The following is a 23,754-nucleotide window of genomic DNA, read 5'->3' on the forward strand; positions in this document are numbered from 1 at the left end:
CATCCCTCTGTAAAAGCATGCAAAAGCTTAACCCTATATATACCGAAATGATCCGGATTATTGATCAAGAGCAGAACAAAGTTCACCAACAGTTGACTCTAACTTTCTAGCCAATCTTAGCCTTAGAGGCGGGGGATAGAAAATGTGCAAGATGATACATATGTGCTTCAGTTAGTCTGAGGAGAAGCTGAAGTCAGCAGGGTTAGTCCAGCAGTGAAGAACGGTTTTTGAAAGGATGGTTTCTATTAAATCTCCGTCTCTGGTGCCGCTGTCCTACGCGCAGACTCTGCTCTCTGTGGGCTGCCTGGCTTTCGCCTTCCTCGCCCTCCTGCTGATCCGCCAGCTCGTCAAGCAGAGGAGACCCCCGGGCTTCCCTCCTGGTCCATCTCCCATCCCTGTGATAGGAAACATTCTGTCTCTGGCTACCGAGCCCCACGTCTTCCTCAAGAAGCAGAGTGAAGTTCATGGACAGGTAAAAACCTAACTCAGCATTAAACGCGATTTATGACTGTAATCTTTTTTTTCACTGGGTATTCTGCAGACTGTGATGCAAGGCATCAGCCTGTGCAAGAGGTTTCAGACTTCATGCGCGTGCAGACACACAGTCACACACGCTCACACGCTGGGAAATAGTTATGAAACGAACAAAAGAGACTCGCCCTAACATTAGGCGGTCTGCAGAATCTGCTTGGAGAAGAATAGCTGGCAAATGAACAGTTTTAGAAAATGTTAGTCACCTCCCAAAAAGACATTAAAGGGCACACACTTCATTGTGGTTAAACACTAAAGTCTATTTTTAAGAGTTTAGACAGATTTGAGAGCAGAGCTGAATGTCTCTTTGGATGGAAAGTTAACCTTAAAAAGGGGTCAGTCTGATTCATCATCTCATAGTCCTGGGAGATATCAGGGAAGCTGACCTCATCCTTAGTTTTTTTTTTTCGCCCCACAGAAAAGCAGTTTATACTGCAGTTGTAGTAGATACCTGAAAAACCCTTAACAGGTTTACATTTGAATAAAGCTTGTTGAAAAATTAAGGTGCTCATGATGTGTTGTGTATCTTTCAGATTTTCAGTCTTGACCTGGGAGGAATCTTGACTGTGGTATTAAACGGATATGACTGTGTGCGGGAATGCCTTTATCATCAGAGTGAAGTGTTTGCTGATCGCCCATCACTGCCTTTGTTCAAGAAAATGACCAAAATGGGTGGTAAGAGAATACTGCAGCTCTCTCTATCTTATGTTAGCCATGTTAAAATACAGTTTCACTGATCAGTGATGAAACCTCTCTTTTAGGACTTCTCAATTGTAAATATGGCAAAGGCTGGATTGAACACCGCAAACTGGCTTGCAACTCTTTCCGGTACTTTGGCAGCGGCCAGAGGCAGTTTGAGAGGAAGATCTCAGAAGAGTGCATGTTCTTTGTAGACGCCATTGACGAACACAAAGGAAAACCCTTCAACCCCAAACACCTTGTGACCAATGCTGTATCCAACGTCACCAACCTGATCATTTTTGGACAGCGCTTCACTTATGACGACCGCAACTTCCAGCACATGATTGAGATATTCAGTGAGAACGTGGAGCTGGCCGTCAGCTGCTGGGCACTCCTCTACAATGCCTTCCCTTGGATTGAGTATGTGCCCTTTGGGGAACACCAGAAACTGTTCCGCAATGCTGCCGAGGTGTACGACTTCCTGCTTGAGGTCATAAAGGGTTTTTCTCAGGGCAGGGTGCCACATGTGCCTCGCCACTATGTTGATGCTTATTTGGATGAGTTGGAACAGAATGTAGGTGACCCCAGTTGCTCTTTCTCCTATGAGAACCTCATCTATTCAGTCGGGGAGCTCATTATAGCTGGCACGGAGACAACTACCAACACGCTGCGCTGGGCCATGCTCTATATGGCCCTTTACCCCAACATCCAAGGTCAGTGGGAGCATTGCCTAACAATTAGAGCACTGTACTTTTACTCCAACCACAAACAGTGATCTGTTTGCAGTATAACTGTAATTTTTCTAATTATCAAATGTTATGCTTTCCCTCCAAAGAGAGGGTGCACAGGGAGATCGACAGTGTGCTGACAAATGGAAGGGCTCCCACCTTGGAAGACAAACAGAAAATGCCCTATGTGGAGGCAGTTCTGCACGAAGTTCTCCGCTTCTGCAACATCGTCCCCCTTGGTATTTTCCGTGCCACCTCCCAAGATGCAAAAGTCAACGGGTACACGATTCCCAAAGGCACCATGGTGATCACGAACCTCTACTCAGTGCACTTTGATGAGAAGTACTGGACTGATCCAGGGGTCTTCTCTCCACAGAGGTTCTTAGACAGCAACGGCAACTTTGTGAGGCGTGAAGCCTTCCTGCCATTCTCTTTGGGTCAGTATCTTTTTGTTTCTCTTCAACTTTTGAAAACACTCACAAATTATCTGTACCTGTTTTATCAGTTGCACATACATGTGCATCTAAACAGCTTGGACTATCATGCAAAAGTTCATTTATTTTAGCACTTCTTTTCATAAAGTGAAACTCATATAAACCCATATATTATATGGATTCTGTACACAGAGTAACAGTGTTGTGTCAGCTCACACAAAAAGTGAGCTAGCTTAAAGTTCAGTTCACACTAAGTAAAATGAACTAGATCACTTACATAGTTCACTTATGAAAATTCTGAACTTAGTTCATGATCCAAAAATAAACTAGTTTTGCAACAAGTTTTCTTTTTCAGTAGAGCCTTCTGTACTTTAATCCATATCCCTCAAGCTAATTCCCCAAATCTATGAATTTCTGTATGCTTTTATAGCACCACAGACAGAAAAACTGCCACCATATTGTGTGAATTGTCAGCAAGATGAGCCATGCTGAATGCTCGGAGAGTGCCGTAGTTGTAGATGTGAAGTTCTGTTGCCGTAGATCACAGTGCTTGGCACCTCCCATCACCTGCCAGCAACTCCTCTCATCTCTCGGCACCTTACAGTACCTCTCAGATTATGAGCGGCCGCTCACTGCCCAAGGAGTGAACTTTGCTCACGTTCCCGCTCATGAGTTAAAAGCTGAGTAGTTCAGTTCACCATTCATGAAAATATGAGCTTGTTCAATGAATGCACTAATTTTTACTCGTTCACACACAACACTGCAGAGTAAAATGTTACAAGCATTTCTGATGATTATGGCTCAAAGTTTCTCAAAGGATTTGAATATTGTACAAGACCCGTGAGAAAAAGATTTGTAATACAGGAATGTTGGCCTCAGAAAAGCATGTTTATAATATGCACTCAATACTTGGCATGGGCCCTTTTGCATAAATTACTGCATTATTCACTATATCTGTTCTTTTTGAATTGAACTACCAAAATAAAATAGCATCTTCACAGTATTTTTATTCTTTGAGATGGACGTGTTTATTCTCTTCAAATAAGTTAGGAAAATATAAAACTGCAAAATCCACATCTTGAGATTTAAGATGCAGTTTTCAACAGCATCAAAAAGTCTTTGAAATTAAGTAAAAGTGTCTGTTTAGTTTTTTGCTCCATTTCTTGGCTTCTGTTTCATGTTTGATGATTTAAATAAATCAGCTAGATGCTGCCCTTGTGTGTGTGTTGCCCCTAATTAAAATGATTGTGTCATTTTTTCAGGGAGGCGTCAATGCCTGGGAGAACAGCTGGCCAGGATGGAGATGTTCCTCTTTTTCACCACTTTGCTACAGAGGTTTCATCTCCAGTTCCCTCCAGGAACCATTCCCACTGTCGCTCCCAAACTTGGCATGACCCTGCAGCCTAAACCTTACTCCATCTGTGCCATCCGCAGGCAGCAGAGAAGTCCATGCTCTGAGCACACTCCTTACCACAAGTAGTAAGCAGGACATTTTCATACAGCTTGTTTAGCTGTACAAGGGAGAAGTGAACCATTTTGCACAGAAATGCATCCACACGATACAGGTGCATGAGAGTGTAGCACTCTGGACTGCAGCGTCCACTTCTGGTGCGTTTTCCCAAAGTGAAAAAAGTAGCTCTTTGCATATGAACATGTGATCCACAATTAGTATCAAATTCTTTACTGAGAAAAATGCACTTTTGCACAGTACTTTAAGACATCAGGAGATGTGATGGGACTTTGTGTGCTATTGATTTAGCACAGAGTTTCTCTGAGCCCAGAAAGTCTATGAACCTTGGTGCAGTAGCGATGGCTTAGGGATATGTCAATGATTGATACTAAGTACACCCATGATGGTTCATAGCCTTGCCTACTCAGGACAGCCTCAGGTCAGACAGATGACACCGCTGAGTCAAACGTGTGGGGCAAAATGGGACTAACAGACTTTCCAAGAAAGTTCTGAACACTGTGTATTGGAGCTGGACATGGGCCAAGATTTACGTCATCTGGAGTGACTCTGACCTCTTCTCCAGGGATACTGTTTGATGGAAAACCTTTCTCTTGGAAGGCAAACGCAGCCCCTCCTTGATTTCTAGAAACTGACTATGCAACACTGGTTTCTGCTAAATGGTGCTTATCAGTACTAACAAAGTACTACATTTGTGTTTAAGGTTAACGTGTTTGTCCTTTTTTTAAATACTGATGTTTTAACTTTTTGTGTATTCATAAAGTCTTTCTTACAATATCGATATCTCTCATTGTCTTTTTTTTAGATGCTTCTTAAAACATTAAAGCCAACTCTGAATTGTACCAAAATTCATAGCTACTACTGAACCAGTTCATGACAAAACCAAAAAGAAAGCAACTTTGTACTAAAGATCTGTGAACTGCTGGTGAATGTTAAAGCAAGCGATATCTCACCAAAGTTCTAACTTTACCATCTCCCTTTCTGTCTGATCAGCAGAGGAATGAGTCTCCAGAAGTTATACAGAGACTTCTGTTATGTTAAACCCAGATTTTTGAGCTCTCTTGGTAAAACACAACACTGTTTGATCTTAATGCATTTTTTTTTTTTGCAATCAAAACCGTGCTTTACGCAATTTAGTGGATGAACATTCATTATTACCCCTACATTTAACTCATCTCAGCCAATTCCACTTACATGATCTGGCTCTTTTGCCAATAGATGTCATCTTTGTCTGCTATTAGTGAAACTGAAGGCCTTTAGACCAAAATGTGCTTACTCTAAAACCATAGACAAAGATATACTGAAGACTTTTATTGTTTAACAATGTGCAGTTTCTATGAAATTGTGTAGCTCCATCTGTCAGTGCTACCCTGCTGGCTACTTGTTACTGGTACTTGAGCAATACCTTTGGGGGTACAGACAGACTCACTATCCATGACCAATTCACCAAGACTTGTGCCACATTGGAGAGTTTTTAATACTCAGACCTTGAACAGAATACAACTGTGAATTCAACTTCATGAATATTACCTAATGAGGACAAAAAGCAACAAATAGTGGCATCACTACCCTGGTCTGCTTTGATATGTATTCATTGCACACCAAGGCAGTTGCTTGCTTCTTTCTCTTTTTGGGACCTCAATAGAATACCTCTTTTGGTCGCATGAGTGTATGGGAAGCATTATAAGAGTACATATTTACCAGAGCTGGCAAAGCAGGTGCACCCCATGCACAGAGATCTAAAGTTTTGAACATACTGACTTTTAAGATGGCTGTGTGATGACGAATGCTAACACTGAGTGAAAAATCTTAAAGGGGTTTTTACTTGAAAGTAATTTGTGTCAAAGTTCACTGATGTTGAGGTAAAATATTTTACTATTTAAAAGTTTCTGAACAGCCAGTTGTGTTTTCAGTCACTACTACTGATTAGACCCCTAACTGCATAAGTATCCACATGGCTACACCCAGTAATGTAGGATATGGAGCCCTGATAAATACAGGCGTTGGATGCTTCACTTAAGAAATAGATGAGTGGCAAAGATGTCAATCAGTTACAGTTTCAGCACAGAGAAATCCTCTCAGGACTGCCAGAAACTCTTGTGAGGTGGTAAAGTGACTGTGTTCAGGCTCTGAAGGTGACTCCCCTGCTTACTGTGAATGGCAAAGGAGAAACAAAGAAGGCAGTGCAAAATGTACTGCGAGTTCACACACAGACACACCAATAAAAACCAATGAGAACTCGTGATACTTTAGGGATGGTGTTTTATGACAGCTATAAATAACAACAAAAAAAACAGTTGCCCCCACAATGTAGATAAGAGTGAATGGTTACATCAGACAAACGTACGTGTATTGATGCTACATAAGGGTAACAACCATTCATAAATGTATTTATGGCACAATCATCAGAGGACACTGTGGTTTGAAAGACAGCACAGTGAGAAGCCAACAGACTTTTACAACTTCATGAGCCACAGTATGACGGGTCGGGTGCTAACGAGGCTTTATGATCCAGCATGGGTCCATGTGAAAAACACTGACGACAGAGCTGTCAGAATGTATATGGCTCTGACCTGAGTCCAACTCTGACTTTCAACACTGTCACTGACACTTGGAGCCTGGTGGGATACTCAACCCAAAGTGTATCTCTTGCATGAACAGTACTGGAGCCCAGAGAACGTTTAGCCAATCAGCATATCACAGCCCAGAGACTACCGTTTAAAGGTACGGTTTGGCACTAGTTGGGTTTGACTGAGACAAGGATGACAGAGAGGATGACAGAGAGGATGAAGAATACAAGTGGTTATGATACAGAACAAGGAGACGCTGAAACTAAGTGAAAAATCAAAATCAAAACACCAAACCCCACAGTTCTACACCTGTAAATAGAAGTAGATAAAAACTCTGGAAACACAATGGTAATTACAGGATCTTAATGTACATTATGTCAACTGTGTGTAGAAAACAGATGCATTCATTTGATTATTTAAAAAATATATATTTATATTTATATGCACATACTCTTTTGTACAGTGGCTAAACACTTGTTTGGTATTAAAATGTGCACACTTGTATCTATTATTTTTTTCCTTTTTTAAATATTACTCCCTTGATTTTCACTGCTTATATTCTCCAGAGATTCTTATCGAACAAGTTCCTAGAGGAGCTCGGCAACAACTCTGCCTCCCTTTTAATAAAACATGTTATTCTAGTGGAATGCCAGGAGTTCTTAGAGACATAAATAGAAGTAGTAGTTTTTAAACCTGCCCTGTGGCATGTCATAATATATAAACAAGACCAAAGTGAAATGAAACCCTGGATCCCTTCTTTACACACTGGCCGAGTTATGGGTTTGGCAAAAAAACAAAAAAAATGAAGAGAAGGAAATGTTGGGTGAGCTTTAAATGTTTCTGAAACTTTGCCTTTGTCTGCTCTCTGAAACACAGGAGCATAGACATAGTGCTGTGTAAAAAAAAGAGTTACTTAACGTAATGTTATAGAACTGCAAACGTGTACAATGAGTTGCTGCAGGAGTAACGTCTGCAGTCTGCTGACAATCAATAGAAACTTTTCTCCAGTGAGGTTGTAAAAAGGTTAAGCAAACAGTGTCTGAATGGCCACGTGACTGTGCATACTGTATGCCCCCCCACAATTTCACAAAGGATTTCATGTTTCAATTTGTATGTTGCCATGTTGCTCATGAAGAGATTACAAGATAACTTCAGCCACCCAGATTTTAATTTCCTTAGTTTTTAAAGTGTATTTCATATCCACATAAAATCTTGCAAAAATTAATTATTCAACTTTGTGTGAATCCTGAGTAACCTTTAAAAAAATATGTAGAATCTAAAAAAAGAAAAGGAAAAATGAAGAATCCATTCATTGAAACAGCACTCCTGATCTGAATGCAACATGTTAAACACCAGAAGACATCTTGCTGATTAGAAGCCGAGCATTACTGAAAGGACACACATACATACACACAAATTACGTACTAAAAGAATTTAAAATGTGCTCTCTTTCTCCCTCGTCATTCTCTCAATTACATTTCTGCCCAAAACGTATTCACACACTCAAACAAAATGAAGCAAGGAGAGTTAAAGAAAGAGAAAAATGGGTGGTACACATGAGTAAAAGCATCAAAAATGATGCAAATATAATGCTTTAAATCAGTCAACATTTCAATAATGTCTCTGTGACTGAGTCTTATACAGTGTTTCGTGTCACCAGCGAGGAGAGAGAACTACAGAAGCCTAGGCTCTGGGCCTATATAGACTCAGTAAAGGTTCAGACAGGCACATCTGAGAAATATATATATATATATATATATATATATATATATATATATATATATATATATATATATATATATATATATATATATATATATATATATATATATATATATATGGGTGCGTGTGTGTGTATATAATTCAAAAATATACCTGACATTGAGGCTGAAACAGTCTCAGTCTCTTGTCTTTCCATGTTTGAACTGTTCACTTTGGTAAAGGGTATCAATCACTTCATGTCGCTTGCTTCATTATTTTCCTCTACCCCTTGTTTTTTTTAAATAGACAGGAATCGTTTTGTACCTAAGGGAGGTGTAAGCGCTTTGCATTCAAGGCAGCATCACAGCCAGAAGGGCACGTAACTGACGAACCCCGTCCACACTTTTCTCCTGCACCCCTACTTCTCAGTTCTGGTGCTTCTTCTTCTTCTTCTTCTTCTTCTTTTGACTGTGTGCACTCGATTCTCATGGGGTGAAAGTGCATAGGAGTTGGGCTCCCACTGATGCAGCAAGGATCCGCTCACAGTAGTAAGGCCTTTTTGTTTCTCCGAAAAAAAGAATGTGACTGCGAAAGCATCTGAGAGTCTGCACAGTGAATCTTTAATTTTGTGTGTGTGTGTGTGTGTGTGAGAGAGAGAGAGAGATAGAGAGATAGAAAGAGGAACTGAAGTGAGTTTTATGTGCATTTGTCAACTGTCTGCATCATGTCTGTGTTTTTGTTGTTGAAAGGCAGGTAGTCGAGAGACTCTTATTTGTCCTTTTACTGCCTCTCCTCTTCTTTTTCGCACAGCTCCGCTTCTTCCCTCCTCCTCCTCCTCCTGCTACTGTCTCTCCTCGCCTTCCTCCTCTTCCTGAATCACCTGGATGTCGTCTGATGGGGAAGTGGGCAGGCTGGCAGGCAGGCTGTCAGGCTGTTGCTGTTTGCCCAGCTCTTTGCTGCTCTTCTCCTCCTCCTCAATGACCTTTTTCCACACTTTGTGGTTCTCTGTCAGGTGCTGCATGATGCCGCAGAACAACCTGCGGCGCTTCTTTCTCCTTTCTGTTAAAGAGATAATGTAGACAAAACTTTTAGAAAATCTTGCTATGCCAAAATGTGAAATCTTATCAAAACGTATTCCAAAACATTTACTGCCTTCTCAAAGTCAATTCTGTCATATAAAAAATATCATTTTTTTAAAATTATTATTCGACACTTCAAAACCTCTGAATGCTGGCGTTACATTTTCATGAACTGGCCTGGCCCGAGAAAATTCTCACCTACAAATAAGCTGAACACCTGTCTCCATCATTTAAGTTAGGTCTAATCATAATAAGTGTTTTATAAATGTCAAAGTTTTCATGAGGATTTTTTAAGTTATTATCTTAGTCTCTAAGTTTGTGTAAACACTTGCTCTTGTTAATTGTAAAACCTGAAAATGTATTATTTCTTTTATTGCTACTAAAAAGAAGATATTGCCAAGTTTTAGGGTGAATAATTAAATTGCTACAGGAACCACTCATAGTAATCTTTAATCTTAAACAGGAGGTAATTTGTAAATTTCAATGAGCTGTTGCTGTCTTACTTGGTGCCAGCTCTTCTTCCAACTCATCGTCCTCTTCTTCATCTTCATTTGTGTCATCGGAGTCCACCTGCCCTTCATCGTCCTCCTCTTCATCAAACCCCTCTTCTTTAATCCAATGTCCAGGAAGAAGGCCGGCGGCATCGTACGAATGACAAAGAGGTCCAACGATATGAGTAATGAAAGACTCCTGTAGTTTTGCCAGTTGTGGTGAGGAGCGGTCCATGAAGGGGCTGATGGGTAATCCCAGCCGAGCTTCCTCATCTCCCTGTAGATCATAACCCAGGAAATCTCAGCGAAATTCATCTCATAGACACAAATTTTGACATTTCATCATCAATACTGGAATAAAAAACAGAGCATAGAACCATTTCTCCATTCAGAGTTTTTCTTTTAAATGCCTGCATTTAGTTTTAGTCCCTTTCCTTCTCTTTATTGTCTTTTTTTCTTTTCCTTGAGGTGATTGTATTTCTTTGACACTTGGATACAAGGATTTAAATGTGTCAGTTGTGGGATTGCCTTAAGGCGGTGGTAGTGGAGAAATGGGTTTCTCTGAGGTACAAACTGAAGGAAACAATCTTGTAAGGTATTAGTTCACATTCTGTACCTGCTCATAAAACTCATTGACGATGCCTTCTGTCCACTTGAGGTGCAGGTCACGGACTTTAGCTGGACCGTTGATGTCTGCCAGCTTGATACAGACTTGGCACACCAGCAGTCTATCATTCTCATTGGTCCAATCAATTCCTGGACTGTTCACGTCGTTAACCTTTCAACAAACAAAGATAGACACTTTATACAACAGATCAACTGGTTGACGCTGCATTCTTTATTCTTTATGATGACTAAAATAAAATTATATATATATATATATATATATATATATATATATATATATATATATATATATATATATATATATATATATATATATATATGTATATGTATATGTATATCAATGAATTGGTCAGGGTCTTTCAAGAGTAAGGTTAGACATCTCCATATCAGACCTTTGAGTTGAACTCAGCCAGGAAGTCAAAGTGCTTCTTGAGGTCTGTGGCCAGGATCGCCTCAATAACAAGGAAGCGAAATCGCTTGAACTCCACATGGTCCAGGTTGACCAGGAAGTTAAACTCGGGCCGGGACAGGTAGAGGCTCCAGGCAGATGCAGCGTGGTGGTTCTCCAGCACCGACCTGTCATTGTACAGTACTGCCTAAAGTGCAGAAAAAAAAGAGGGAACACCAAGAGATTCATTCAATTTCTGCTTCAATTTTGACATGTTCCCTTGCATTACACAAATTGTAATGGATTTTTTAAAAAGCAGGAAAGCACTCAGTAATTGAGGTGAGAAGGACATGAGGGTATTTGGTTATGAAAGTAGAGTAGTAAGCAGCTCACGAGAGTAAAAAGAAAAAGGTTAAATGCAGTTACAGAGCAAAATCAGATACTAAGAAAAACTTAAAAGATCCTCTTCTCAGACATAATGGTTGTCAACATCATGAACAATCAATAGGTTCAGGGTTCCCTTTCCTTTCTTTTAACCCACTTTCCTGGGAATGGGACAAAACCCAGACAGTGTGAGTGCTATCACTGGTCATGTTGTGAAAATACAATATTTAAACTGGGGCGAGCCGTTAACCTTTTCGCCCTCCCTTCATGGCTGACCACAGAGACAGAGCATGATGCGATTAACTGGTCATGTTGAGAGATTTCAATCTCTTATGTGATCTCGTATGTGATCTCCATCTGAGGCAGAGTGTAGAAATAATCTATTATTAAGCTAGAACCAGGATAAAATGAAATGAAATTGAACATGGCGTTCACATAAATCCAGCATCTTAAACTTGCTATCAAAAAGGCAATGTGTAAAGTGTGATTATGCCGAAAGATATGACGCATGTTGGGAAAAGTCATGTAAGGAAAATGTTGACAGTAAAGTTAAAAATTAACACTAAGAAACACAGATATAGGGTTTCTGTAGGATACAAATATGACATGAGGACAGTGAACTGTTTTTAGCTACACAAATACATTAGGGGCAAAGTCATTCAGAGATTTGTTTAAAAAGATGAATGTCAGGATTCTATGAAATAGCTAAAATTGTACTGCAGCCAATTTGTGTGGGTGTTTGGGTGGTTTGATCTCTGATCGCTTTCTTTCTCCAGAGGTAGTAAGGAAAAAATGGGCATGCAACAACTACCAGAGGGCCTCATTGCACACCAATTGCTTACCAATACTTTACACATGCAGCATTCTCTACAAAAAACATACCATCTAAATGCCCTTAAAAACCCCAACATTGTACCTTTCACTAGATCTGGTGTTTATGGCTAAAGAGTACAGAGACATGAAGGAAAATCCAACACCAAACCACCAGTATATGTACAACAGGCTCCATTAAGTGCTCATATGTGCCATGTGTCTCTTGTATCAGACATACAATATGATGTTGTATTCATACACAAGGCCTTTTGAAATATACTGCGGTGATACATTTGCCCTTCATCTGTTTGTTTCAAAAGAGCAAAGTCTATCATTGCAGGAAATTTTAGAAAACAAAGTTGGCTTCCAGCACATGTGCATGACATCAAGTCATTGTACATGTCTGAAGGACACGCATATATATATATATATATATATATATATATATATATATATATATATATATATATACAAACAGCATTTTTCATCACCAACAAATAATGGTGAAATGTAAATTTGTATACATTACTTTAAGAACATTTCATGCTTCAGTTCTGTTAAAGTAAGTGTGTATAAGAACTACAACAAGTTTTCTGTTTACATCAATAACAGTTTCTGTAAACCATAAACACTGCAGGTTACCTGAGGTGCATTAGTGGCTACAAGAAAGGCATTTGTGCGACCGGGATGGTCATAGTCGTGCATTGCAGCTGCTACATAAAGAGCCATCAGCTCAAGGGCAGGTATGTTCCAGGCCAGGCAGCCATAGCTGTCGTCAGAAATCGAAGAGCTCTTAGAGGATAAGTATGATATCCTGCCTGGAGAGATCCCACTATCCGAGTCTGAAACAAGACAAGAGAGAGGTTTGTTGGCATAACAGAAAACCCTGTCTTTTTTTTTAAGAAGCAAGCTAACGCTCTTGCCTGTCACAAACACATTCTGTTGATTTGATCGCTGTCCTTTTTTCACTGTTCTCTCTCATCAATGGACAGCTGTTGTCAGTGAGACTCCAATGAAGCAAAACCTTTTTTTAATGGGCGCGTCAGGGACTCTTGACATTTTCAACTATATGCACCATAAAGCCCCATTCTTAAATATTTTTTTAAAAAATCACCAATGTAAATACTTTGTCTAAATAACTTGAAATAGGAAATAGGAGGGGAGATTTTTTCTTTTAAAAATGCCAGTAATGTTCATTTGAACTCTCTGGGGGATTTATGAGAAATTAATTGAATCAAAGGTTTTCAATAAGCTTCAAGACTAATCAGAAAGAATGACACTGACGAACATCAGTAATTCTCATAAGAAATATATTCTGCATGAGATAATCATGTGTTTGAATCGTTAATTGTATTTATTAATGAACATTTTTTTTCTCACCTGTGTCACTTCCTGTCACATGCTCACTGTGAATTTGCTGGAACCCGGGGATTGGTCGAGTGGTCAGGTACCAAACAGCATGGAGCACATCAGTAGCATGGACCCGATTATGATCTGTGTTTTAAACATTAAGCTTCCTTTTACCATTTTACAGTGTACACTTATAATAATATTCATGTAAAATAATTCTAACAAAATATAAATATTAGCAGCATAGCCACACAAATCATATATTACATTTTTTTGCGAGTAAACCATATTCTTAAAACTGGATTTTATTTATGATGTGAAAACACTTAAACTTACAGGGAATGTCCCTGTAGCCACTTTCCAGAGCATAAAAGTATGTCATGAACTCCCTCACAGGAATCTTGAAAATCTCAAAGAGGCATGTGTCCTGGAAAAGGGTGTACGTCACCTAAAGAAACGAAAGCCAGATGTACTGAAACAAGCATCACAACAAAAGATTACAAAAGCATTGCTCACATGGGTCATGGGTAACAGTAAAATATAACATCGAGCTTGAAAAGGGATATCATTTGCACCTACGGGAATAAATAAAAGTTACAATCAATTGAGTTTTGAGAGGAGTAAATTCACATTTCCAATTTATTTTTTATCAATTCATTTTTTACAAGTCTCCCTCAAGAGTCTTGTGGAAAAAATGTACTGATGCTTAAGACTGGTAAACGCTCATGTTTGGAGAGTGACAAGACTTATAGATGCATTAGATAGCTGATGTTGTACTAACATAGCTGAGTATTCTCCCGTTCTTCCCTCCTGTTTTGTCCACCAGATCAAAGATCTGGAAGTTCCACGTGTTCATCCTCTCCATGACAGCCTCGTGCTCCTCCAGCATCGGATCGAGTCTAAACTCTTGTTCCCCCTGTATACAATCACACAATGCACAAGTTGTACCAATCAGCAAAAGACACAACCAATGGAGCACTATATAGTAGACTAAATCATAAGTGGAAGATCTCTGACCTCTGATTCCTGAGTCTGCTGCTCTGTGCTCGGGCTTTTCTCCTGCTGCTCCTCTGCTTGCCCTTGGCTCCCTGTAGCGTCCGGTGTCCCGTCAACAGACGCATCCACCTCAACACTCTCTTCCCTGATCAGAGGCTCTCCTGTGAAATCCAGCCCTTCACCTGCTGCACACAGAGGCAGTGAACAGTTGTCAAAGAGAAAACGACCCCAACGCTTTGCATTGCCATTCCCTTTTTAATTTTCATTCAAATTAAAATAAATATATGCAAAGAGTAGTTTTCATTCCTTTTTTAATTATTTTGTTTACCCTTTACGAGTTAAAAGTGATTCCAACTGAAAAACAAGCTTCACCAGCATGCACACGTCTTTCTTTTCATCTATTTTCTACAACAAAAATGTAAGTTCAGTATTTTTTTTAAAAATATAATTAGTTGGTATTAAACTGGAACAGAAAGAGGAATATAGAAAAATTTTCACAGGTCATTCCACTTAGGCCTATGTTCATATGCGTCAATTTGTCTGATCATTTCAGTCCACCAGAGGGCAGCATTTCTTAAACTGCAACTCCACCAAACTCCTAGACTATAGCCCTTGACAAGATTTTCTGCAATACTTAAGCCTCTACAATGTGCAGTAAATGTAAAGGTGTGTACCGGAGCGTCTGCGTTGAATCTCACTGGAGAATGTTTGATAAGTGTCCCCTGTGTCACTACTGGAAACTCCCTTGAGCATCTGACGACCACAGCTTGAACAGGCAAAAAGATTTCGAGTTAAAACCAACAGCAGCAGATTGTTGATTTTTTATTAACACAAACATGAACAGTTGTCTAACCTGGTGCACAGAGGAAAGGCAGAGGTACGGAAAGACTGCTGGAAATCAGGTGAGCTGAGGGTGTAGCCTAGAGGCTTGTGCAGGTTCAGGTTGACGCTCGGTTTGGTCAGGAAGTCAGCTGTGTCTGGAAACTCTACAGGCGGTCGCATGACGTGGGACGATGAAGAACCTGCACTGACTGCGAGAGGACCATGGATTGGTGAGGTGACTGGGCTTAGGCTCGGAGATGTGCCTGAAGATGACAGGAGTACTGAGGTCAAGAGAGGCATGAGATCCAGCCAAGACATGAGCAACTGAAGTTACGATTAGGTCTCACCAGCTCTCCTGGGCCCTGCATGGTAGGTGAGAGTGACAGAGGAAGACCTCTGCTTGGGAATGGTGAGCAGGTTTGCATTTGGCCCATTAGACAGACCTGGGCTGAATGCAGAAAACACACACAAACAACAGGATTTACTCGTCTGTCGAGTGTTTTACCTCATCTTGTGTACAGAACATGACAACACAAGGCAAGTGAGTCAAACAAGCAAATACCTGATCTTCTACTGCCATCCTGTGGAGCTTATTAGACACAACATCCCAGAATTGAAGAAAGTTTTTTTTGTCCATGAAAAAAACAAAACCTCTGTGACAAATGTGAACATATTTACAACAGAGGCCTCTCAAGACATATTAAGAAATGATACTTTTATATGATTTATTTTATTTCTCTGATCTTTCTACAAGTTATTGCTCATCAGAGCAAGAATGGCACCTGAACTGAGCCAAAACTCAGATGTCTGTATGTAAACTTAAGATGTCAGCAGGGGTTGAGATTCAGTCATGTACAGGAATATCTAGGAATGTTAGCAAAATCTGGATTTGTCATTTGCGAAATTATCAGTTTGATATTTATTTTCCTTGCTGACAATAACCTGGTCTGTCAGTTTGGGTTGGTGGGGTAGATAGGTAACTGCACTCTCCAATCTTTGTCTTTTCAGTGTCACGCAAATGGTCTTTCTAGCAGAAGAAAATCAACAGGTTAAACCTGCAACTAGCTGTTTGTGGTCACATTTCAAAAACTGAAAATGATCTCCACATCATCAGCCATGAAATCATATATTCTGGCCCATGTGGCTTTGTTTTGAGAAGATATGGCAGCTGGAAGCCAGAGGAGAGACACTGGAGAGTGCCATGTGGGAAGAGGGACCACAGGTTGAACATAAAACTCTTGTCATTGAATTGAACATAGGGTGCACGACTGTAGGCATTAGCTTAAAAATACCTGTTTGGACTCACTGATAAAAATGAAATGTCTTGGCATGATGGACCACAGACCACTTTATAGCTTTATTCGGACAACAAGGTACCTTGATATTCCTGTTTTTTTTTTTTTTACAAGGGCCAGCGTTATTTCTAACTCTGCAATACATTTGGTTCTCACATTAGCACATTTAGAATAAATTCAAGCCAGGAGGTTAAAAAGTATCAGACTGAAGACTGTGATTATCGTGTCCCGGTACCTGGTCAGGTTGAGGTCAGGGTGGGGTCTCTTGCCATTGTTACGTTCCCAGCGTGAAGAGGCGGAGTCGAGAGAAGGGAGTCCAGAGCAGGAGGAGGAGGTGGAACTCCTCCTGGGCTGAGGTGTGGGGAGGCTGTTTCTGCTGCTCAAACCCTGACAGGAAAAGAAAACATCCACAATGGGTTTAACACAATTTGAATGTCTTGTCGTCAACCTCAATAATTAAAATGCTACAGCCTGAGGCCACAGTTAAAGTTGCAACAGCACAGCATTAAAAACACAATTTACATTCCAGTCATTCCAGTAACATTAGCTAAAAAGTACAGAAAGTGTTTTGACACTGAAATACTTTGCAGGGATGTTGTTTCACACAGGCAATGCAACGTTGTGTGATGACAAAACATCATCATATGACATCATCAAATATTTGATCAGTTAATTTTTATTTTTATTTTACATCCCAGCCTCTTCTGTTACCTTAAGTTCCTTTCACACAAGCATAGAACTCTCGAAATTTTTTTTGTCTTTTTCCTGTCACAGACTGCACGTGTGAACATAAATCTCTGATTTTTTTTGCACCCCAGCTTTATCTGTTGATTTGAATCCCTGGTACGATTTCAGCAAAAAGTTGTGGTGAGCCGATTTGTGAACAAATGTGTGAAATAATAAAGTCTTCATGTTGAGATGTTAACAACAGTTTATTAAGCTTATTAAGCTGCCTTGTGTAGAGCTTTCTTCAGTGCCACACTGGCCCATCATGCATCTCTTTATGAGCATAGAGTGATGCATCTGTAATGCTCATACCTACCTTTATGGCTTTCCTGTCTCCCCTCTCTATCGAGTCCTCAACCTCGTCACAGGGGTAAAAACCTGGGAAGGGGGTGAAAGGGTTGACTCTGGGGCGGCACGAGCCAGAAAATGTCCCCATAAGGCTGGAGACGCTGCGCAGGACAGAGATGGTATGGGGGGGCAGAGACGAGTCCATCAGCAATTCGGACACCAGGTTCCTGGCCTCGTTTATGACGGATAGATCTACACCGTTGCCTGTCACTGCACCCTGTCATACATCACCCAGATCAGAGACAACATAAAAAAGAAGCAGCTTTCACAATCACAGTCAAAACCACAGTCACTTCAAATGAACCTTGTATGAAATGCAACTTGAAAATTGCAATGACCGGAGTGAACCTTGTGTCGGGTCCACATTTCCCAATGAAATCTTTAATCTTTGGTTGCTTACAAATCGACTATAGTCAGCACAAAATCTTTACATTTGAACCAAAGTTTTGACAGCAGTGGAGTCTTCTGATGTTGTTTAAAGAGAAAACACCACACTGGACTGTTTTTCAAACTGCTGTATTGAAGTCCTGTTCTAGATCTTAGTCTAAGACATGAGTCTGAGTCTTACTGATTTAACAGACATTAATCTATTACTCTTTAATACATTCCTTCCTCTCCAAACTCATTCCTCTTCTGTTGTCTCTGTGCATCACCTCCCCTCCTCTGGGCTCTTTTACTAAAGTAAAATAACAACAGCTACAGCACGACAGGAGAACGATGCATAATATTTACAGCACAAAGCAGAAGCCTAATTCTGCGCAAATATCCAAAGTGAAACCTTAAAAATAGAAATAGCTAAGTCAGGCGGCCCTGGTTTTCAGTGACATTCCTGCTGAAATCCTGTTTGCTTAATCTGCAACTGCTTTGAAATCTCTTCTTTTGATATTCAATAAAGCCAGCCCAGACAATGGCTCACAGTATTTTATTTTAATCTCTCATGGCATTTATTCATGTTGAATCTTAAATTTGACTGTTAAAATAGCAAAGTTGGAGTTTTTTGTGGGATACACAACCGAGGCATTATGTGTCTGCAGGGGGCGCCAAACTCATCACAAAGGAGTTTCTAAGCTTTATCTTATTTACTGTGTTTTATAAATTTGTTATTTAAACAATTCAAAGTAACACTATGTATCTTTGCTAACAAAGTTTGACATAAATATGGTCTGTTATTGATATTTGTGTAATTATTGTTTTATGGGCAGAAATCATGAGGAAAATGTCCCAGCCTTGACTCTGTCTGAGGCCCAAATAATGATTTCTGTGTTTCTTGTGTGTGAGCTAAATTCTTTGATAGATTACAGAAATAGTTCAAACAAGACAAAGAATGTCTGAGCGAGATAAAATGTGGCATGATGACGACAAAGCCAAGGTCACTGAATGCCTGGTTTTTATACCATGTGTATTTTGCTCCACAAAAACTATCAGGGGGCGAGAACTGAATGTCCCAAAGGAGACTTACACACAGCTTCTACTGTCGGACAAAAGAGGCCACTATCTCTTATCTGAGAGTTACCTAAATGAACTGTGGGTTTGATACTTTAAATATGTGAGCCAAGAACTGAACACAGTACTGACCTGATACTGTGGTTTGTACCAGTGTTTCAAATCCCAGTCCCACAGGATCATCTGAAAGAAAACAAAAAGACACAAAGTATCAGTCAAGCTGCACCAACATGTTTATGTTTGTGCATAACAGAGTATTTTTAATGTACACAGGAGGGCGACACTCTTTGACCTATGCTTCACTGTCTGTACTGTCTTATGACTTTTCATAGAGGGCACAGGCAGTTTAGCAGCAGAGGGGCAGAGCCACTGCAACTCTATTCTGCCTCTTATCTAAACACACACTCCAGCACACAGTGCAATAAGAGTTTACATTAAGACTTTCCTGCTCCACATGATACACTGACTACTACAGGTATGCAAATGCACTCGACTGTCAGCCACAGCAGACAGAGAACCTTTCAGTGAGAGCAAATGAAGACAAGCAAACCGCTAAAACCACTGTGCTGCATCTACAATGAAGTTATGAGATCTTATCGGGCTCAAACTACGTCAATCGGCAGCATTTCCACGCTATCAGTAGGTAACCAAACAGGAGCTGTCACACATTACAGCAGTGCACAGTCAAAGTTGTGAAGGTTGTGTAACACTAACTTGCTGAACCTGAAATGACCTAATCCCTAGATCAATCAAAAAGAAATTGAAAAAGTGGCAAACCGGGTTTGTGCACAATCTTTTCATACTTTTACAAACACATTCCTGGGTTTGTTTTACTTTTTAAGAGGTTTGTAAAAGGTAGAAAAAATGCAGCTTAGTGCTGAAAACATAAAGCACACTTTTCACAACTCAGTCTGCAGATTTAAGTGCTGCCTTCTTGTTTTAAGGGACATGCAGCAGTAGTTCTCTTGACGTCCAGGTTGTAATATTTTCTTCAAAAAGAATGGAGTCTCACATATGACCACAAGGGGGAGAAGAGCAGAGGATCTAACAACATGTCAAGAATAAAGATTTTGATAAAGCTTCACTCCAACAACTTAGGTGGACATCACATTGAAACAGTGTCATATTATCAAAAATATGAACCATTTTTGAGGACATTTGAAGATGCAAACAAATGCACATTCAATTAAACACAATAATATTAAATTCAGTTTATTCCAGGAAATATTTTTGATGCAATCGGCTTCTTTATGCATAGATGTCGTACCAATCTGCATGTGATCCATGCAGCCCATGAAAGCTCTAACTGGGTTTTGTTAAATAGATCAGTGCCTCCATCCCATCTCCTCTAATCAGTAACTGATTCATTGATCAAAGTGGGATGTTGGGTGTTTGTCATCAGCATCTGTACAATGCTGCCAAACATTTAATATGGCAAATAAGCCCTGCCATGGCAACCCGACATAGAGGCCAGCAAACAATGCTCCGTACACCATGGCAACGGGATGGCGGGAGAACGGCCGGAGGACAGAGTTGTTGGCCTTCTGCTTGTGTACGAACACACACACACACACACACACACACACACACACACACGGGACCTGAAACACAAAGAGACAGGTAAACGCAAAAAAAGAGGGTGCAATTAAAGAGGAAAAGAAAGATATAAGGACACTGTACTGCAGACAAGGATAAGAAGGAAACCCAGAAAAAACAAATGATGTGGGCTTGGCCTTCATTTAACTCAACAGAAGCATCATGCTTTTTTTTAATATAGCATTTTCTCTTGACACCTTACATCAAGTCACACACAGTTAAGTTCTCCACATAGAGTAGCATGTGTGTGTGTTTGTGTAATCAATAGCACTTCACATTTACAGCATACAACTCTCTTTATATTAATGTACGAAAACATGGATGTCCTCCCCATCTCTTGCTCAGCACGCAAACAGGAAAAGCAAGCTAAATGGGCCTTGCCACCACCAACATGTGCACCAAGCAGTGCCTTATTTACAGTTAGGGCCTTGTGCAAGTGATGAGATTTAAATCTTTCAATGAACAGGAGATATGTTCTCCGGTGATGTTATGAAAACACAACATGAGGGCAGACGCAGAGATAGAGACACACACACACCGCAGCTGCTGCTGACACTTCAGACACCTGCACACATGCAGACACATAAACACACGCGCTTGCACCACAAAACACGTCACATTGTTTTGACCTGTGAGACATCTGGGTGCAATTTTGGAACAGACTCCGAAGTACGAGCAATATGCACATTAGACATTTCCATGACAGGATGTTATTCCTAAGCTTACCCCACATCAGAGGGCAGTACATTTCACTGCACTGAATGCATATGGTGGCAACAATCATTCAACTGTTTTCAGATTAAAATCACATTTGAATCACATGACAACGATGTGTCATTTGAAGTCATATTACACAACAGCACTATAAGTAGACCGAACTAACATTAAAAGGCTGAAAATACGGTTATAATATTGATTCTTCAAAATTTCATGCATGACTGGAGTATTTAAAAACTGTGCCATTTCTACATTGTTGGAACACTTCTCTCCCGATTCCTCTTTACATAAGAAAAACTAGGATAATATTTAAGACTTTCAATTATGCACCAAACTAAATTACTGTTTAAAATGCCAAATGTCAATAGTTTAATTTGGTGTGGACATTTTTGCAACGGTTAATCATTCACTGATACCACAATTGTTTGCACAGAGAATAATGTGACATACCTGCAACAAGGTCAGACTGTCTACCTGTTCAATAATTGCTCTATTCCTCATAATCTCTTCATCTCATTTAAGGCGAGGTTTTTAAACAAACAGAAAGTTCTTGTTAGACTTGGACAGTATCCAGGGTCTTCCACTCTGTATTGCTCTGTGTGCACACCCACATGTGCATGAGTATGCACTGCAACAGAGGTGCAAGTATTTCTAAAAAAGATGGACTGCACTGTATTCACACAAAACTGTATATATATAATGTTATAATCAAGCAGGGTGGATCTGATGAATCTAATATAGAGGTAAAATACTGCAACCAGCAAAAACACATGGACTTTCATACACGCAGTTATTTAACATGAGACAAGTCATAAATATTCCCTGACAGGAGTCAATAAACCTGTGCAAGCTATTAGGCTGCCAGTTTGTTACACCTGCATGTCATATTAGCTGGGCTCTGTGCTGTGAGAGGTGCTAGAACTGATAAAAACACGCTAATAAGAAAGTGGGGGGACAGAGAAAAGGGATCAATGGCAGGCGCACTGAGAAATTTGTATGGAGAGAAGCAGGGCACTGCTGACGTCAGTGTGCAGCGACACACACAGCGTCAGCAGCTCACCGCACATGCACACGCCAGTAATGAGGGCTGGGCTCCGGCTGTCAAGACACGCACAGCAAGGAATGGTGATACAGAGAGAAAGAGAGGAGCATGAGAGAGGCCTGCAGAATGTTTCTGTGTGTGGTGTGTTGGTGAAATATAACTCAAAGTGCCAAACTATGGCTGAGCTTTTCAGTGCCAAAGCTCAGGCAGGTTAGCTGATGTACTCAACCAGCTAAAGACAAAGAAAAGAGCAGAGTGGGATAAAAAAACTGTCTCTGAACTTTTGACCCAGAATGAGTCACTATAAACATGTAGTTGCAAAAACAGCTTCATAACTTGCAGAAATTCAATAACAACAGTTTTAAAAAGTAACACAATCAATGTATAAAACATGATGGGATAGCAAAACATTTACTCACTATGTTAAAATTGCAATTTGTTTTGTTTGTATACATTATACAATGGATGGATATTTTATATATATTTATATATATATATATATATATATATATATATATATATATATATATATATATATATATATATATATATATATTGTCATGGGACTGGTGATAATTTCCTACTTTAGCTTGACTCCATGATGCTTAGCTGATTTAGATGAGGCTGTATGGAGCCCTCTGGAGCTGTTAAACAAGACCTCTATTGTATTCTTGTAACATTGTAGTCTAACCTATTTTTCTAAATTACATGTCATGTGCCCCGTAAAAAAAACCCAGATTTCATGGTGTCATGGTCACTGAATTGAAGGTGTTCGATAGTAATAATTCAGTCAAATAATGCAGTTTTTCTGCAGAACCCAATGTATTTGCACTTCATTTGAATCAGGATATTTTCTTTAATTTCATGGTTTTTGTTTGGCAGCCGTAGATGCTAATTACTTATCGCTTATATCTTTTTTATATTTGTTTTTTGTTTTTTTCTAACAGTGTGATAAAAATGCGCAGTGCATCGATTTGCACAGAGAAGTAATGCACCAAAACTGAATTTTCAGAATGAAAACAGAAAGTCATAAGGAGGTTCATGTCATATCAGCTTGAGTTGACATCAGAGGCTGTCAAAGACAACCTGCGTGAGAAGAGGGAATTGAGAGAAGACAGGAGTATGACATGAAGGAGCAGTTTGGAGGAGATAAAGTACTTCCTCTCACTGTACCTAGTCAGACATCAGGCTTGTAAAAATCTTTTGCATCTGTGTTGCTCAGCTAACCAGCAGTCGACGGGTCAACAGGCCCGACAAGAAAACTCACAGTACTCCAGATGGTTTATCCGCCAATGGCTGTCACCTGTGTTGTCAGGGCAACATGGCAAGACCATGGAAAATTCTTTGACTACGGAAAGGAGCTTGTGCAAAATGTCATCCCTCTCTTTCACACTCCCCTACCACTTCACTCCACTAGTGTTGTTCAGTATCTGCCCTGCAAAAGCCACCTTTCATCTGTCATTTGATGCATTTTTATGTGCTTTTATGACAAAGTTGTCTTTTTTACACCTTATATCTGGTACC

The 23,754-nt window shown here is 40.0% G+C and overlaps 2 protein-coding genes across 3 annotated transcripts in view; one reads left to right on the forward strand and one right to left on the reverse strand.

Moving 5' to 3' along the window:
- The first annotated feature begins 235 nt into the window (after positions 1–235).
- On the forward strand, positions 236–4,107 carry cyp2r1 (cytochrome P450, family 2, subfamily R, polypeptide 1). Its single transcript, XM_074666770.1, has 5 exons — positions 236–472; positions 1,065–1,206; positions 1,293–1,925; positions 2,048–2,377; positions 3,637–4,107. The coding sequence occupies exons 1-5, from the start codon at positions 236–238 to the stop codon at positions 3,852–3,854; spliced, it is 1,560 nt and encodes a 519-aa protein (XP_074522871.1). The 3' UTR covers positions 3,855–4,107.
- A 1,497-nt stretch (positions 4,108–5,604) lies between these two features.
- pde3b (phosphodiesterase 3B) overlaps positions 5,605–23,754 on the reverse strand; it is a 43,948-nt gene continuing 25,798 nt past the window's right edge. The window contains exons 2-16 of one of the 2 annotated variants that reach the window (XM_074666549.1): positions 19,008–19,058; positions 17,401–17,649; positions 16,594–16,745; positions 15,411–15,511; positions 15,095–15,326; positions 14,916–15,007; positions 14,263–14,423; positions 14,027–14,161; positions 13,582–13,693; positions 13,276–13,389; positions 12,538–12,737; positions 10,703–10,906; positions 10,300–10,461; positions 9,696–9,960; positions 5,605–9,172 (exon numbers count right to left, since the gene is read on the reverse strand). In XM_074666549.1, the coding sequence (XP_074522650.1) occupies positions 8,955–9,172; positions 9,696–9,960; positions 10,300–10,461; positions 10,703–10,906; positions 12,538–12,737; positions 13,276–13,389; positions 13,582–13,693; positions 14,027–14,161; positions 14,263–14,423; positions 14,916–15,007; positions 15,095–15,326; positions 15,411–15,511; positions 16,594–16,745; positions 17,401–17,649; positions 19,008–19,058 (2,448 nt within the window). In that variant the 3' untranslated portion in view covers positions 5,605–8,954. Of the gene's footprint in view, positions 9,173–9,695; positions 9,961–10,299; positions 10,462–10,702; positions 10,907–12,537; positions 12,738–13,275; positions 13,390–13,581; positions 13,694–14,026; positions 14,162–14,262; positions 14,427–14,915; positions 15,008–15,094; positions 15,327–15,410; positions 15,512–16,593; positions 16,746–17,400; positions 17,650–19,007; positions 19,059–23,754 lie in introns of both variants that reach the window. The other variant, XM_074666548.1, reaches the window with a different exon arrangement.

The sequence above is a fragment of the Halichoeres trimaculatus genome, unplaced genomic scaffold, assembly GCF_033239565.1.
Source record: "Halichoeres trimaculatus isolate MK-OKI-2021-1 unplaced genomic scaffold, fHalTri1.1 fHalTri1_scaffold_3, whole genome shotgun sequence".
Taxonomy (NCBI): Eukaryota; Metazoa; Chordata; class Actinopteri; order Labriformes; family Labridae; genus Halichoeres; species Halichoeres trimaculatus.

What these genes read in the sequence shown, in the direction of transcription:
- cyp2r1 (XM_074666770.1), top strand. Translation starts at nt 236, where the DNA reads ATGGTTTCTATTAAATCTCCGTCTCTGGTGCCGCTGTCCTACGCGCAG. An exon ending in GAAAATGACCAAAATGGGTG is followed by an intron (nt 1,207 to 1,292) that starts GTAAGAGAATAC and finishes CCTCTCTTTTAG; the next exon opens with GACTTCTCAATTGTAAATAT. An exon ending in CCTTTACCCCAACATCCAAG is followed by an intron (nt 1,926 to 2,047) that starts GTCAGTGGGAGC and finishes TTCCCTCCAAAG; the next exon opens with AGAGGGTGCACAGGGAGATC.